The 15,828-nt window shown below is 53.4% G+C and overlaps 1 protein-coding gene across 1 annotated transcript; it reads right to left on the bottom strand.

Annotated features, from left to right (window-relative positions):
- Nucleotide 1: 1 nt before the first annotated feature.
- Nucleotides 2-15,822, bottom strand: EPHB6 (EPH receptor B6). The gene is made up of 17 exons (XM_005862781.2): nucleotides 15,805-15,822; nucleotides 8,111-8,309; nucleotides 7,766-7,830; nucleotides 6,754-7,507; nucleotides 5,787-5,942; nucleotides 5,124-5,474; nucleotides 4,907-5,031; nucleotides 4,394-4,556; nucleotides 3,129-3,243; nucleotides 2,863-2,915; nucleotides 2,559-2,678; nucleotides 2,211-2,458; nucleotides 1,800-1,973; nucleotides 1,156-1,305; nucleotides 702-895; nucleotides 423-578; nucleotides 2-317 (listed from the first exon to the last, which is right to left on the bottom strand). Exons 2-17 carry the CDS (start codon nucleotides 8,208-8,210, stop codon nucleotides 209-211), a joined length of 3,033 nt encoding a protein of 1,010 aa, XP_005862843.1. The 5' UTR covers nucleotides 8,211-8,309; nucleotides 15,805-15,822; the 3' UTR covers nucleotides 2-208.
- Between the last annotated feature and the right edge of the window lie 6 nt (nucleotides 15,823-15,828).

Below are 15,828 nucleotides of genomic sequence, written 5' to 3'. Positions count from 1 at the left end.
CTTGCAAAATCCCTTTTTTCCCTTTAATGTGGAGAGGGAGTGTGGGAAGGGACAGAGGGCAGGAGAAGGAAGCATCCTGAGGGTTGGGTTGAGTATGCTGGGCATGAGAGGCCAAGATGGAGACTGGCTCATGTCTCCCACATCCCTCCTTGGACCTGTGTCCCAGCTGTGTCCTAAGCAGCGTCAGTCACAGCTTCCTGCCAGGGCCTCAGACCTCCACTGAGCCTGGCTGCCTCAGGTGCCGCTGCAGGAGCTGGATGTTGTGTAGCAGTTTCTTCTGGTGGCCAGCCAGGGTGATGCCCAGGGCAGGCAGGTCTCTGGTGGGGAAGGAGTGGATCAAATCTGGGCCAGCGTCTCCAAGATCCCAGGCACGACCCTGGCCTAGGGCCCAGAGGCTCCCCCACCCACCTCTCCCTGCTTACTCCAGGCTGAGCTGAGCCACATCATTGAAGGTGCAGAGGCCACCCCTGGAGAAGTTGTCCTGGTAACACTCCAGTCCAATGGCAGAAAGCCAGGCTTGAGGTGAATCCAGAGTAGGAAAGTCCAGGGACACAGGGTTCAGGAGGGCCTGGGATGGTCTAAGGGGGAAGGGGTAGGCAGGTCAAAGTCCCCTCTTCATCCTAGCCCCAGCTCCTCAGTTTTCTTTTTGGTTTGTATCAACCCTCCCTGGCTTTCCCAGGCTCCAGTCCCAAGCTCCAGACCTGTCCCCAGAGCTCCCGCCAGCCTGCAGAGTGTCTGGCTTGCGAATCATCTTGTCAAATGCAGCCACTAACTGGTCAAAGTGGGGACGCTGGGTACGGTCTTTCTGCCAAGTGTCCAACATAAGTAGATGTAGTCCAGGAGGACAGCCTGGAGGTGGGGGCAGCCGGAACTCCTGCTGTATTGCATTTAGCACCTAGGGATTAGAGGAAGAATATGGTGAGGGGAAACTTGTAAGTGGAAAGAGTATATTGTTAAGTAAGGGGGTGGGCTGAGATCAGGTGGAGCATGAGGGCACACTGGTGAAGGAACTTAAAAATACAGAAAGCAAGAGCCATGAGATCTTAGGGAGGGAATGGGTCACAGAATGGAGGTCTTAGAATGTGGGAGTCTGTGAGGCTGGTGGGTGGGAAGGACCAGGGGTGGGGAAGCATCAATGTCTAGGTCAAAGCTTACCTCCTGGTCACTCATGTCCCAGTAGGGCCGTTCTCCATAACTCATCACTTCCCACATCACTATCCCAAAGCTCCAGACATCGCTGGATGTTGTATGTTTTCCATGTGCAATGACCTCTGGGGCTGCCCAGCGAAGCATACAACTTGGGCCCTGAGGGTAGGGTTAAAAGTACCAATAGCGATAATCACAACAACAGTCACATTTATTGAGCAACTTCTCTGCTCAGACGTGAGTCAAAGGTCTCACATCAAGCATCTCTCTTAATCCTCACAACAACCCTGCAGGGTAGATGATATCTTCATTTTGTAGAAGCTGAGGCATCAAGTGATATGAACTTGGTCAAAAAGTCACAGAGCTTAGGGTGGAGTGCTCAGAATTTGGGCCCAGCTGCTCTGACTCTAGAGTACCTGTGATCATTAGGGGAAAGGCAGGAAGTGGTTCTAGGTTTCTGAGGTCTCCCACCTTCCCCTTCTCAAGTCCTGAAATTCTTTAATGCCCCCTTTGCCCAAGCTTCTATCCTGGATGAAGCACAGGTGAGCTTCATCCCTTCATACACAATGATATGCCGCCCAAGGTCCCCACCCCAGGTTCTGGCTCATCCTCCAGCACCCGCTGAAGAATGCAGAGCCCCAGACTATTCTCACCTGAGGGCTGTGGCCAAGCCTGGCCACTTTGCACACCAGGTGGCTATTGACCAGCACACTGTGGGCAGAGAGCGCTCGGTGGACGAAGGCAAAACTGGACAGGTACTGCATGGCGGCGGCCACTCCCCGCTGCATGGCCACCAGCTGCAGGCTGCTGAACTGGCCCTCCCGCTGCTGAGGGGCAGAGGGCAGAGGTCAGCAACTACGTGGGAACCTCCACACATGCACAGCAGACATTAGCATGAGAGAGTAGGGGGTTTGGGAATCAGAAAATGGCCTGGGAATGAAGGCTGAAGACCACTGGAAGTGGGCAGGAGGGAGCCAAGGTATAGGGCTCTGCCCCTGGAACAGTCTAGAACTGCACACTTTCCCAGACCCAAGGGCCCTCCACCTTCCCCCAGGCCAACTGACCCTGAGGAAGCTGTCCAGGGGACCCAGCTCCATGAGCTCAGTCAGCACCATGAGGGGCCGGCTTTTGGTGACCACACCCTCCAACCGAACGATGTTGGGGTGCTGGAACTGGCCCAGCACTGCGGCCTGGCTGAGAAAGGTCATCTGTAGGCTCTCGGCACCTCCAGTCCACAGGGCCTGGATGGCCACAGCCTGCTCCCGCCTGCCCCTGGGCTGCAGCCGGCCCCGGCGCACTTCTCCGAAGGAGCCTGGGGGGACAGGTGTAGGTTGGGCAGTAGTCAAGGAAGGACCGTGGGCTCACGGTTAAAAGGAATCCTGCCCGGCCCACCCTCTCTGCTGTTGAAGTACCTGCCCCAATGACCTCTTCAATCTTGATATAGGTGGGGTCCACCTCCCGGGCAAATTCTCGGATGGCCTGGCAGGGGTCCTCGTATGTGGATGGATCGATGTAATACTTCACCCCAAGCCCTGTAGGTGCGTGGGGTACATTATGAGGGTGTAGTGCAAGGCTAGACCGCCCCCACACTGCAGGCATGCCCTGGTCCCCTCAACCTCAGGGGAGCCCACTTTGGCTGGTATGCTCCTGGCCTGAGCTCCCAGCTTTTCATCTCTGCACCCCCCAACTGGGCCCCATTCCCCCCAAACCTCTCACCTGGGCTGCTATACTGCTGCAGTTGCTCCGTGTAGCCTGTCGCATGTCGCTTCCTGAGGGTCAAACCAGAGTCCTGGAATGACACTCCTCCTCCCCCTTCCCCCACACAGGCTGCTGGCTAGCCTGAGACCAGGTCCCTCCTGCCCACCTCTGCACGGGTCCCAAGAAAGAGCCGGGTGTGGGGGTTTCTGCATTGGGCCTTGGGCTTCCAGGGCGGGGGTGTGAGGCAGAGTGGTGGTGTGGGGACATGGTGAGGCGGGGCTCACCTCTGGAAGACAACAGCCAGCACGGTGATGGCGGCCAGCAGGAGGAAGGCCAAAGCCCCCAGGATGGACCCAATCACCAAGGAGAGTCTTTCCGGAAGCTGGGCGGACAGCTCACCTGAGGAACCAGTGACCCAGGATGACAGGAGGTCAAGGCCTCACATGAAAGTGCACCTACCCACACTCACCCACACCCACACACACACACCCACACTCACCCACACACACACTCACCCACCCACCCACTCACCCACACCCACCCACACTCCCCCACACCCACCCACACTCCCCCACACCCACCCACACTCCCCCACACCCACCCACACTCCCCCACACCCACCCACACTCCCCCACACCCACCCACACTCCCCCACACCCACCCACACTCCCCCACACCCACCCACACTCCCCCACACCCACCCACACTCCCCCACACCCACCCACACTCCCCCACACCCACCCACACTCCCCCACACCCACCCACACTCCCCCACACCCACCCACACTCCCCCACACCCACCCACACTCCCCCACACCCACCCACACTCCCCCACACCCACCCACACTCCCCCACACCCACCCACACTCCCCCACACCCACCCACACTCCCCCACACCCACCCACACTCCCCCACACCCACCCACACTCCCCCACACCCACCCACACTCCCCCACACCCACCCACACTCCCCCACACCCACCCACACTCCCCCACACCCACCCACACTCCCCCACACCCACCCACACTCCCCCACACCCACCCACACTCCCCCACACCCACCCACACTCCCCCACACCCACCCACACTCCCCCACACCCACCCACACTCCCCCACACCCACCCACACTCCCCCACACCCACCCACACTCCCCCACACCCACCCACACTCCCCCACACCCACCCACACTCCCCCACACCCACCCACACTCCCCCACACCCACCCACACTCCCCCACACCCACCCACACTCCCCCACACCCACCCACACTCCCCCACACCCACCCACACTCCCCCACACCCACCCACACTCACCCACACACACCCACACCCATCCACACCCATCCACACCAACCCACACTCACCCACACACACCCAAACTCACCCTCACACACACCCATACCCACACCCACACCCATCCACACTCACCCACACACACCCACAGAGCCAAAGATGGGAGCTCAGCCAGGAACTCCCCTCACAGCCTTTGGCCTGCAGGCCCCTGGGCCTCCCCTCACTACCCCTGGTGCCCTCCACTCAGGCTTCCTCTCACCTTGAGGCAGCGTCTGGAAATAGACCTTGCCTCCATAGGGGCCATGGCCTGCGGCTGTCCGAGCCCGAACCTGGAAGCCATAGATGTGGCCGGGGCTCAGCTGTGTCACGGTTGCTGTGTTGGTCTCGCTGGTCAGGGTGAAGGAGTGGGATTCATCTTCCGCCTGGGGGGGACAGCCACTCACTCCCTGTCTGCCTGACCCAGCCCTCCAAGGCTTCCGGCCCCTCCCACTTCCTCAGGGCTCCTGGGCACCCCGAACCCCCACTCTCCCTCCGCCCCCCCTCCGGTCCCTCTAGCCACAGGGTGGGACATTGCAAGTTCCCTCCAGCCCTACAGGGATGCCCCACCCCCTGGGGGGGACAGCCACTCACTCCCTGTCTGCCTGACCCAGCCCTCCAAGGCTTCCGGCCCCTCCCACTTCCTCAGGGCTCCTGGGCACCTCCGAACCCCTACTCCCCCTCCGACCCCCTCCCATCCCTCCAGCCCTACAGGGATGCCCCACCCCATTCCCACCTGGTCGTAGTAACGCAGCTGATAGTCCAGGATGTTCCCGTTGGTCTGGTCTGGCTGCGGCCAGGACACTGTGATGCTGTTGGGTGCCCGGCTCACCTGGTGCATCACCGGGACTGCAGAGGGAACTGGGGTGGGGAGTCAGTAGGCGGAAGACGGGAGTGGGGGGGAGGGGTTCTAAGGAGGCGAGGTAAGGCCTTTGGCGGAGGAAAAGGCTCACCTGCGTGGCTGGTGCTGACATTAATGGATGCAGCCTGGGGAGGGTCGGGGCTGAGCTCTGAGACTCCGTTGACGGCCTGCACCTCCAAGATGTAGGGTACGTGTGCCCGGAGCCCCCCGACTAACACCCGGCTCTCAGTCAGGCCCCTCTGGCGGGGGTCGAAGTGCACCTCATCCCTACAGCGGTGACAAGCGCCCCCGCCGCCAGGCTCCTGGTGGCTTCCGCACTCCTTGCACACGACGTTGAAGAGCAGGTCCCCGCGCCCCCCGAGCTCCTGGGGCAGGCGCCAGTGCAGCATGAGCGCCGAGCCCTGCACCTCAAACCAAAGCTCCCGGGGAGCCGACGGAGGGCCTGGGTGCCAGAAGGGGCGGGAAGGGCCACAGAAGAGGTGATTGAGGGAGGGAGGAGGCAGGGGCGGAGACACACAGCATGGGGTGGAGCCCAAAAGCAGAGGAGGCAGGTGAGAGGAGAGAGGCAGGAGGTGGACCAGATGGGATGGGGTCAGGGAGAGAGACAGGTAAGGCAGGTAGGGGAGGAAACCAAGGACACAGAAGAAAGAAGTCACCGCCAATCACAACAGCCCCACCTGTAGCCCTTGGGATCCCCCTCTTCCCGCCCCACTCCCTGTCCTGTTTCTACCTCTGGGCTAGGTGGGGGACTTACCAGTGCAGGGGGCTTGTGGGGGGTCAGAACTGGCCCGAAAGAAACCCTCAAGGCAGGGGCAAATGGGGGCTGCAGGCTCCGAGGCACGGCTGCGGGCAGGGCACGGGGAGCAGGGGTTGTTCCCGGCCAAGGCCTTGTAGGACCCCTCTGGGCAGGCTGAGGAACAGAGAAGAGTGGAGGCTTCAGCTCACGCAATACCCCCCTCCTGAGCCCCCACACCGGGCTGGTTCCTCCTTTCTCCTGGGATGGAACCCCAGCTCTCTCCTCCCTCTTTCCCTCCCTCAGGCAGAGATTACTTCTGCCACTTAACTGGGGTGGAACTGCATTTCCACTGATGGAAAAAGTGAGGTGGGCGGGGGTTATGGGCAGGCCAAGCACCAGAGGTAGGTGTCTGTAGGCTGATTGCATAACCTCCCTCTGCAGAGGCCTCCTGCAACCTCCACCTGTGGCAGAATCATTCTCCTTAGTCCTCGGCTGGGATTCACTGCTTTCCACCTGCATCCTGGCCACCTGGACCTGGGATGAGCCCACCCCAAATACAGGGCAAATACGGACAAAGGACCCCATCCCAAGATAACCCAGGAGTTCAACTCCTGATCGTCATCACTTCTCAGGCCTGCACCTCTAGGAGCCTCCGAAATGGCTGCGGAAGTCTCCAGAAGGTGCTAAAGTTTTCAGATGAGTGGATGAGAGTTTGTTTGTGTGCTTTAGGAAATAAAGAGGAGCCCTTCCCTCAAGTAGCTTAATCCTAACCTTTGGGGGACAAAATGAAGTTTGAGGTGCTAAAGTTTTCAGATGAGTGGATGAGAGTTTGTGTGCTTTAGGAAATAAAGAGGAGTCCTTCCCTCAAGTAGCTTAATCCTAACCTTCGGGGGACAAAATGAAGTTTGGGGTGTTCAGGAAAGGAGCTGAAAGGTCAGGGCAGGTGGGGAGATCTTGGACAAGCATATGGGGGGTAGGGTCTCACCTTGGCAGGCCTTGTCTCCACGTGCAGGCTGGTACCCAGGTTGGCAGCGGCAGCCTCCGACTGCGACCATCCACTTGCCCTCTCCATTGCAATGCAGCCTGGGGGGGCTGCCCCCGGCCTGGCCGCCACCCCCATCCTCCTCTGGCTCAGCATGAGCCACACAGGTGCCCATGGCTGCCACCAGGGAGGCCCCCCCGGCCCCACTGGCCTGGGTCTCAGGGAAAGAGGTGAAGGCACGAAGCACGGAGGGGCAGGCATGGTAGAAGAGCTTGATGGCCACGAGGGCCAGGCAGGCCCCGGTGTCCTGGAAGGCCACGTAGAAGCCACGCTGGGTCAGGGGGCCGAAGCTCCGCTCTTTGACGTTCAGCTGCAGCCCAGCCCTCGGCCCCGGCCCATGGGGCTCCACTGCCCAGGCAGAGGGGGCAGGAAAGCTCTCGTCCGCTGCAATCGTGTCCACCTTGGTCCAGCGTTTGAGGTGCCAGGCTGGAACACTGTCGGGGCCATCGGGCTCCTCCGCCTGGCGGTAGTACAGTGTGAAGGTCTCCCGACAGGTCCCCCCGGCCACACCCAGGCTGGAGCAAGCCCGCACAGAGAAGTGGAGTCGGATGTGTGCCCTCTGGGCACTGCGTCGCTCTACAAAGTGTGTCTGCAGCCAGTTGTCCTGCCCGGTGCCTGGCGGGGACCCTGCCACGTGACAGGCCTCGAAGGTCCGAGTCAGGCGTCTCTGGTCATCCAGAACGCTCACTTCGTCCCACTGCAGGGAGGGGAGAGCAGAGATGGGTGTTAGCAGCTCAGGACTTGGAGGGTGCAGGAAGGGGGCATATCTCTTCCTCTGAGACTTAAAATGAATGACGTGCAAAGCAGGGTAAAGGATACCCCAAAGCCCTGTTCCTCTGGAGGGAAAGTCTTATTCCATTAGTCCCTCCCTACCCAGGGGTTCCTTCCCCAATTCCACCCTCCAGGGAGAAGGGTGAGGGCAGGGCCACGGGTTCAGAATGAAAGTGACACTCACCCCACCTGGTGGGTAGGTGAGCCAGCCTATCTCAGACGTCTCTCCGCTGGTGTCCAGCAATACCTCTGCCCAGAGAGAAGAAGGGACAAGCACTGGCCAAGGCTCCACCAGCACTGCTAACCCCCAGCTCATTCCCAGGAGTAAAAACAATCTCCCTCCCTGGTCCCTGTAATTCACCAGCAGGAGCACAGCTGACTGGGGAGCCTTTCTCTGAAACCCTCCCCACTCCTTCCCCCTTCTTGATGTCCTCGGTCTTTTTCTGTCTTCTTTGAATCTTCCCCATTTCCCACCTGAGCTGGATCTGTAATAGCAAGTGGGGGTTCTCTGGTGCCCCCTCCCTCTTACCTTCCAGAGCCAGAACAGAGGACACCAGGAGCAGGACCCGGAGGCTGCACACCATGCCCGCCACTGCACTCCCTGACTGGGCAGCACCCTCAGCAGCCATGGGGCATCTTTGGGGCTCCCACCATTGCCCTGGCTGCCACCCTGTGCCCAGGCAGGGCTGCTGCTTTGCAAGACTGGGGACTGCAGCCAAACTTGCTTCCTAGGGAGACAGGACCAGAGAGGCCTGGGGAGGTAAATGCATTTCTTCATTAGGGCCCAGGCTCCAAAGCCTCACGCTGTGTCTCCTCCTATAGCTCTCAAACTGTCGCAGCACCCATAACCTTGGTTTGAGAGCAGGACCTGACTCTCTCCTGACCTGACTGGTGCCAGACCCCCGGTCTTAGAGGGCCATGTGCCGGGTGGATCCTGTCCCCCATGACCCTCCTCCTTCTTAGAGCACAGGGCAGTTAGTTCTGGGCCAATCTTAGTCTTTTCTTCTGGAAGGAGCTATTTCAGTTCTTTGTCTTCATTTACTCTCTTCTCTTCCTCCTTCCTCCAGCCTCCCTGTGCTGGGAATCGGGAGATTCTTCTCATTAAAAGCAAGTGAGTTAAAAGCTACTCCTTCACTGGGGACACACAATCCCCCCTCTCCACACTCCCATCCCCTGTTAGACTTGGATATGCCAGGCATCTCAGAAAGGCAGTGGAGCGAGAGGGACCGCTGAAGGAGAGCTGTGGGGTATGACGGGAGGGTGGGTGCCAGAACAGATGCACAGAGACCTAGGAGTGAAGACTGTCTAAGAAATGAGCCAATATCCAGGAGGGAGAGAGCTATGGAGGTCTGGCATACCGAGGTCCTCTCCACAAGGGGAGACAATTAATGCATGCCTTAAATATATGCAAAGATGCTTCTAGTTTGCTCACAATGAAAGGAAGGCATGTTGAAACAACAGGGACATGCCATTTTGTCCTACGAGATGGATAGTGCAGTGAGTTGGAGAAGGCATGGAAAATGGGCTCTGTGAAAATTCCTGCGCTTAGGGGTTCAGGAATTTTGGAACAGGCTCTTAGAAGGACAATTGGTGATGTCTGCCTAGCAGCTTCACTTCTATGAATTTGTCCTCCAGGAACCATATACTTGGATCTGTTTGCACAGATGTTCAAACAAGGATATTTATTGCAGAACTGTTTGTAAAGGAAAAGACTATAAAGTTACTATACATCATTAGAAAGATGGTTTATGAGGATGTAAAGTACAGCATAGGGAATGCAGTCAATAATATTGTAATAACTATGTATGGTTCAGATGGGTACTAGACTAATCAAGAGATCACTTCATAAGATATATAAATGTCTAATTACTATGTTGTACACCTGGAACTAATATGATATTGTATGTCAAATGTAATTGAAAAAAATTTTTTAAATTTATGGCATAACCTTCAAGAGGAATAAGAGCTACTGTTTTGTACTGATATGAAAATAATTTCCAAGTGAAAGTCCAGTAAGGAACAGTATAAAGCATGCTCCTGATTGGAAATTTAAAGATGTCCATATCCATGGGTGGTCCTTTATGATGAAGAGACAAAATGCAGGGAGAAAGTTGGAGGGACAGCTGGAAGCTGGTGTGAGGAAGACTCATACCCACTGTATTCCCTTTAATTTTTTTGTTTAAAAAATTTGTATATATACTATCTTTTCAATAAATCATTTATTAAAAATCAATTTCTTTAAATCTGTATAATAAAAAATCAATTTCTTTAAATCTGTTTAGTAAAATGAATCGAAATAGTGTGCATGCCCTCAAAATGAATGACTATGTAATAAGCTACCCTTTCATATAAAACACCCTTGAGCCCTCAGAAGCACGCACTGCAGCCCACAAGCCCAGGACCCGGAGGCATGACTGCTTCCAGGGTCACAGTGACAACAAACAGGCTCAGAATTTCCTGCTTCTTGGTCTAGAGATTAGTGGTGACCTATCTCTCTCCTCATGGCTCAGTCTCAAAAGTCCATGAGTGACACGGACAAGAGCAGCAGATCCCATTTATTTCTGCTGAGAAGAAAACAGGCATGTTGCTCAAAAGGCACAGGACTGAGAAAGAAAGAAAGAAAGAAAGAAAGAAAGAAAGAAAGAAAGAAAGAAAGAAAGAAAGAAAGAAAGCCAATTGAAAGTTGGAACATGTTTCCTCCTGGATATTTGTGGCCCTGGGATCCACAGTGCCGTTGAAAATGACACATTTCACAATGATGCTAAAATAAAACTATATTCAACTTTGATAAATATGATTTGATTTCTACAAATCTACTTTTTTTTCTGGTAATGCTGGCTATACAGTAAGATGAAATCTTCAGTGTTATCTCCACGTGGTTACTGTGAAAAGACACCATTTCTACATCTGTATGAGCTGATGTGTGGTGGGTACCAACCAGCATTGACATTTACCTAGAGCAGTGGTCGGCAAACTGCGGCTCGCGAGCCACATGCAGCTCTTTGGCCCCTTGAGTGTGGCTCTTCCACAAAATACCGACTTCTGCGCATGGGCCACGAAGTTTCAATCGCACTGTATGTGCACACCCGCACGTGGTATTTTGTGGAAGAGCCACACTCAAGGGGCCAAAGAGCCGCATGTGGCTCGCGAGCCGCAGTTTGCCGACCACTGACCTAGAGAGTTCAACATAGTGCATATGGAGGCAATAAAGAAGCATTTTCAAATCATCACATTGCACAGCTTAAACTTACACAATGTTACTGGTATATGTCAACTGTATTTCAGTAAAGTTGGGGGGAAACAAAGGTTCTTTGCCAATACTGTCGTAAATGCTATTAGAATCATGCGCAGATTAAATGCATGCTTCCAAGGAGAACAGGGAGATCATGAAGTGAAAAGCATGGCCCCATCACCACAGGCTGTTTAATAACTATCCTGAACTAATTCACAGGGAAGGTGCACCCCCAAACTCTCAATGGCTTAACTTGGAAGACATGCCTGACTCACCAAAACCAACCAGAATCTGTCCAGGGCCAGACAGTCTTTAGGAACACTCTTATCAAAAACTGAAAATTCCTGCAGAACATCTTTAAACAATGAAGGCATTGTGCCATTTGCCCAGCAGTTATTCTTTAAAATAGCCTCTTTCAGTCAGAGCATGGATGCATTCTGGAATCTGCATAAAGAAGAAACTAGAAGCACTGGGTCTTCCCAAACTGATAAACTAGACAAATCGTCATGGAGAAGAGATCACTCTTATCAAAAACTGAAAATTCCTGCAGAACATCTTTAAACAATGAAGGCATTGTGCCATTTGCCCAGCAGTTATTCTTTAAAATAGCCTCTTTCAGTCAGAGCATGGATGCATTCTGGAATCTGCATAAAGAAGAAACTAGAAGCACTGGGTCTTCCCAAACTGATAAACTAGACAAATCGTCATGGAGAAAGGATAAAAAACACTTTAGATACATCTCAATGATATATATTTTTTTTGGAAGGGCAAGCAGCAAAGAAAGAAAAGATGCAATGCAGATAATACCAGCCGTACAATATGGAACATTCTGGAAGATTAGGAATGGCAAAGCATTTGCTGTGATGACACACAATACAAATAACGCAGCGGCTGTGGTTGTTGTGGGGCGTGCGTGCATCGCTTTAGCAGGCATCCTAATGACAACATGAAGCTGGCCTCGCTCCAGAAATTCCGAAAAGAGCAAAAGCAATTCTGAGACATGTTAAAGCCACTCAGCTTCTGTCCTCAAGAGGAATCAGAAAGGAAAGAATAACACGGATTGCTACTTCAGTAATTTTTAAAAATTTTACTAAGAACAAAAATATTCATTAAAAATAAATGATTGAAGATAATAAAGTACCCAGAAGTGTAGTTTGGCTATTTGATGAGGACATCTTTTAGATTTGGATCCAGAAAATTGAAGATTATAAACAGGTTTCTCTAGGAAAAAAAAAAAGTGTATCTGAGTGAGACTAGGCTGTTAGGTCAGTTCTTGCTTATCAAAGGAACCAGATAAGTTAAGTCTTTCCATTTTTAATAGCTGAAAAGAATTGGAGCACATCTCTATGGCTAAAATAAATAGAAGAAAGAAGAAACCTTATTAAGATATGAAAGCAATTGCTGTCAGTGAATTCCTACCACTGCAGATTCTTTTGAGACAAGTTCCAAACTCAGAAATGTAAGTGACAAGAACATGGAAGCTCCATGCACGTGCCTCGAATACTAAACAAGCAGGACTTAGAACTTGGGTTTTCAAATGGCTGAGGACTAGGACATCTTTCTGGTCCTCTTCATTGTGGCCTGCTTGAGACTCTATCCTCTCCAACTAGTGAAAGGAATCGGCCAGTGTTTAGAAATCCTCTAACCCATGAAAGAGCAAAAAACTTATCCCAATCAGGAAAACTTTCAAATTTCAGATGTATACATGCTTTTAAAAATATCAAACACCAGAAGCAGCAGAAACGTAGCCGTCAAATGATAGCTCAGAAAAAGAGATGGATTAGACAGTTTCCTGTGACAAAAAGTGCCTTCTGTAACTTCCCGTCTTTTGTTTTTTTTTCTCAGCTCCTTTAATGGCTATATCACTTCGTACCTTTTTCATATAAGTAGAGACTCTACATCCACAAGCCCACTACATGTCTTTGGTTTACAAAAATATGACAGTTTCTTAGCATCAGGATTGTATTTTGTTTCAGAAGCTGGCAAAGATGAAAGATGTGTAGAATCTTAGCTTATAAATCATAGCCTATGATTTCAGTCATCTATAAAACTGCAAGATTTAAACAGGAGTAAGTCTGTAAGAATTTTAAAAGTATGCTAAATGTGATAATGTTGTGAACAAACCAAGCTGACTTAATATAGTTTACATACCTCAATCCACAGAGTAGATTTTTTAAAAAATTAAATAATCTAAGCCAAATAAGCTTGGAAGAGGTATGGCAGAAGATATATTGGGCCATTAAAATTGGTTACTGTAGGATAGGAACTGAGGGGAAGGCATTAACTTTGTTTTACATATATTTGAATTATTTTTCTTATTACAATGAGCATATCTTATTTTTATAATTAAAACAAGAATTGCATAATTAAAATCTAGACTAAAATCTAAACAAAAAGGGGACGTATTTATAATACCTAGACTACTGTAGCTTATACTTATATTTTATCCTCCCTCCTTTTTACCCTCTAGGTTTCAAAATATCTAGAAATTTTAACTACAAGAAGAAAGCAGAGATGGAGAGGCAGGAGGAGCTGGGAATGAATGAGCAAAGAAATGTCAACAAGAAAAGCAAAGAACTTTTATCCCTGTATTTTCTTTAAGCTTTTCTTCCAAGAAGTTCACCTTGTCTCACTGATAGCATCACACTTCTCTTACAGGATGTCAGAACTGTGACTTCAAAAGGAAAGAAGGAACCAGAGGGGACTGGACACTTGGGACACACTCAAGGGGCACTGTTGTATACTGAGCTCAGACAGAAACATGAAGCAAAACAGGCTGCAGGGGCCTGCGGGGTGAATGGCGATCCCAAGGGCAAAGGGACCAATGGTTTCGTGTCTGGTGTGGTTGCTGAGCTGGTCCTCACACCTGTTAGCTACCGGGTCAGCGTGGGAGGGGTCAGCACACAGGCCCTGCCCTCTGTCCTCTTCAGCAGCTGTTTAAACGCCCAGGAAATTCCAGTATAATCCTTGCTCAGCTTAATGCTGCAGCCTCTCCCCTTTAATCTCCACCTTGGACCTGGTCTCAGGCACCCTCTCTTCGAGCTCTGGCCTCCTGCCTTGCAAGGGATCCCATTGGCCGTTAAGGCAGCATCCAGAGCAGACAGTGAGGAGGTGGCTGTCCTCCGGGGCTCCAGCCTCTCTGTCCTGGCTGGAGAAGCCAATTTGTGGATTACCTAGCAAGGACAGTCCTATGTCCCTTGAGGCCTCCAGCCCTGAGAATGTCCCCTAGAGCATGAGGATGCAGATGAATGTGCCTCCCACTGTGGAGCTGGGGGAGGCTCTTAAGATGCAGGCAGTGTCTGGGTTTAGCCAGATGGCCACCTAGAATGAGCCTCTCTGGCTGTGCACTGACTGGGGACATGCATGACTCTGGAAAAGAGCATAAGGGAGGGTGTTGGGGCAATGGTACGTGTGCACAGGGATGAGTAAGTGGAAATTTCGGCAGAAAGCACATGAGTGCCAGGACCAGTGCCTGTAAGAGCAAGTGTAAGAGTGTAAGGGAGTGTGTATGAGGTGAGATGGGTGTGGATGGTAGGTGCTGGGAGGTATGCGTGAGTGTGTGTGTGTGTGTGTGTGTGTGTGTGTGTGTACATGCCCATCAGTGCAGATCGGGCCCTCAGATGCCCATGAGCCCTACTCCACCCCTAGTCTGCCGGTGAACTGCCCTCTGCCCCAGGAGTTGCTTCTGTAGGAACACCTGGGCTGGGAGAGGGACATAAGCAGGGAAAGAGAGAAAGGGAGACCAGAGGTGGCCAACCCCTTTCCTCCCAACTCTGCTCCTCCTTCCTTCAACCCGGTAAGGAGTGCAGTGTGAACAGGGCCCAGCTCAGGAGGTGGTGACGAGCTGGGAGAGAACAGCTGGCCCAAAGGAGGAATGGTCCTGCCCTTCCCATGTTCAGCCATGGCTGCTTGTTGCTCCCCAGCATCCTGGTGCCACAGCTGTCGTTGCCAGCCATCTTCTTGCACCCTACATGAACCAAGACTCCAAAGGAGTCCTCCCCCTGGGCCACTAGGTAGGTACAGGAACCCCCACCCTAATCTTCCTGTGACGGAAAAGGTCCGTTGCCCTGAAGGAGCCAAGTGGCCCCTCTGAACAGCTCCCAGTATGGCTCAGTCCCCCAGTGTCCCATTACTTGGACAGCTTCCCGGCAGTGCCCACAGTCCCACAGCCCCTTTCCCACCGAACCAGCATCTCCCCTTCCAGAGCCTGAGTCAAGTTCCCCTGGCAGTGGAGGGCCTGGCCCAGGTTAACTGATTGGGAACAGGCCCAGCAGCTTTTCTCCACGGGCACTGCCAGGGACATTACAACATCTAGGCTATGCTGGGCCCACGCCAGCTCCCCCAGGGATGGGAGGAGAGAGGGTACCAGACAGCCAAGATTGGTGGGTGGTGGCCAGGGAGGCCAAGCTCCCAGACAGAAAGTGAGGGGGCGGGGCTGGGGCAGCAGCAAGCAGTAGACTTTGGTGCAACTTGGGGTTTGGGCTGGGGAGCAGGAATCAAGCCTTTCTGCCACCACATGGCTTACTTAGCTGCGGTGATGCGGTGGGGAGCTGGAGAGCTGGGGGGAGCTGGGGACAGGTGTGGGATTAACCTCCTGGCTCCTCCCAGCTCCACCGGGATTGGAGAGATGCCACTGGAGGGGTGGGCAAACCTCTGCAGAAGGCCGGGAGCCCCGGCTCTGCGAGGACCCCTAAAGCAGGACCCCCATGTCAGAGCCCGAGGAGTGTCTGCAAACAGTGGGAATGGCAGTAGGCTAATGGGGGTGTCAATGAGGCTACTTAAGAGGGCAAGGGAGCCAGGTGGGCTAGTTCCCCATCCCCTCGCGAACTCGGCTCTCGCCTAGGGAGGGGTACTCGGCACCCCCAGGAGGCCTCCCGAGCATCTGCAGAGGCCCTGGCTGGAGGGACCCTCTATTTTGCAAACCTTAATTCCTCCGTCCCCAGGCACAACGACTCCCACCCTCCACAACCGCCAGCGACCCCGGGGCTCACCTTCCGCAGGCAGGAGGCTCCGCA

The sequence above is a fragment of the Myotis brandtii genome, unplaced genomic scaffold, assembly GCF_000412655.1.
Source record: "Myotis brandtii unplaced genomic scaffold, ASM41265v1 scaffold168, whole genome shotgun sequence".
Classification (NCBI taxonomy): domain Eukaryota; kingdom Metazoa; phylum Chordata; class Mammalia; order Chiroptera; family Vespertilionidae; genus Myotis; species Myotis brandtii.
The sequence above is the reverse complement of the archived record's forward strand: the minus strand, read 5'-3'. Positions and strand labels throughout refer to the sequence as shown.

What these genes read in the sequence shown, in the direction of transcription:
- EPHB6 (XM_005862781.2), bottom strand. Translation starts at nt 8,210, where the DNA reads ATGGCTGCTGAGGGTGCTGCCCAGTCAGGGAGTGCAGTGGCGGGCATG. An exon ending in TTTCCAGACGCTGCCTCAAG is followed by an intron (nt 3,244 to 4,393) that starts GTGAGAGGAAGC and finishes CTGGTTCCTCAG; the next exon opens with GTGAGCTGTCCGCCCAGCTT. An exon ending in GGCGGGAGCTCTGGGGACAG is followed by an intron (nt 579 to 701) that starts GTCTGGAGCTTG and finishes CTTCCCCCTTAG; the next exon opens with ACCATCCCAGGCCCTCCTGA.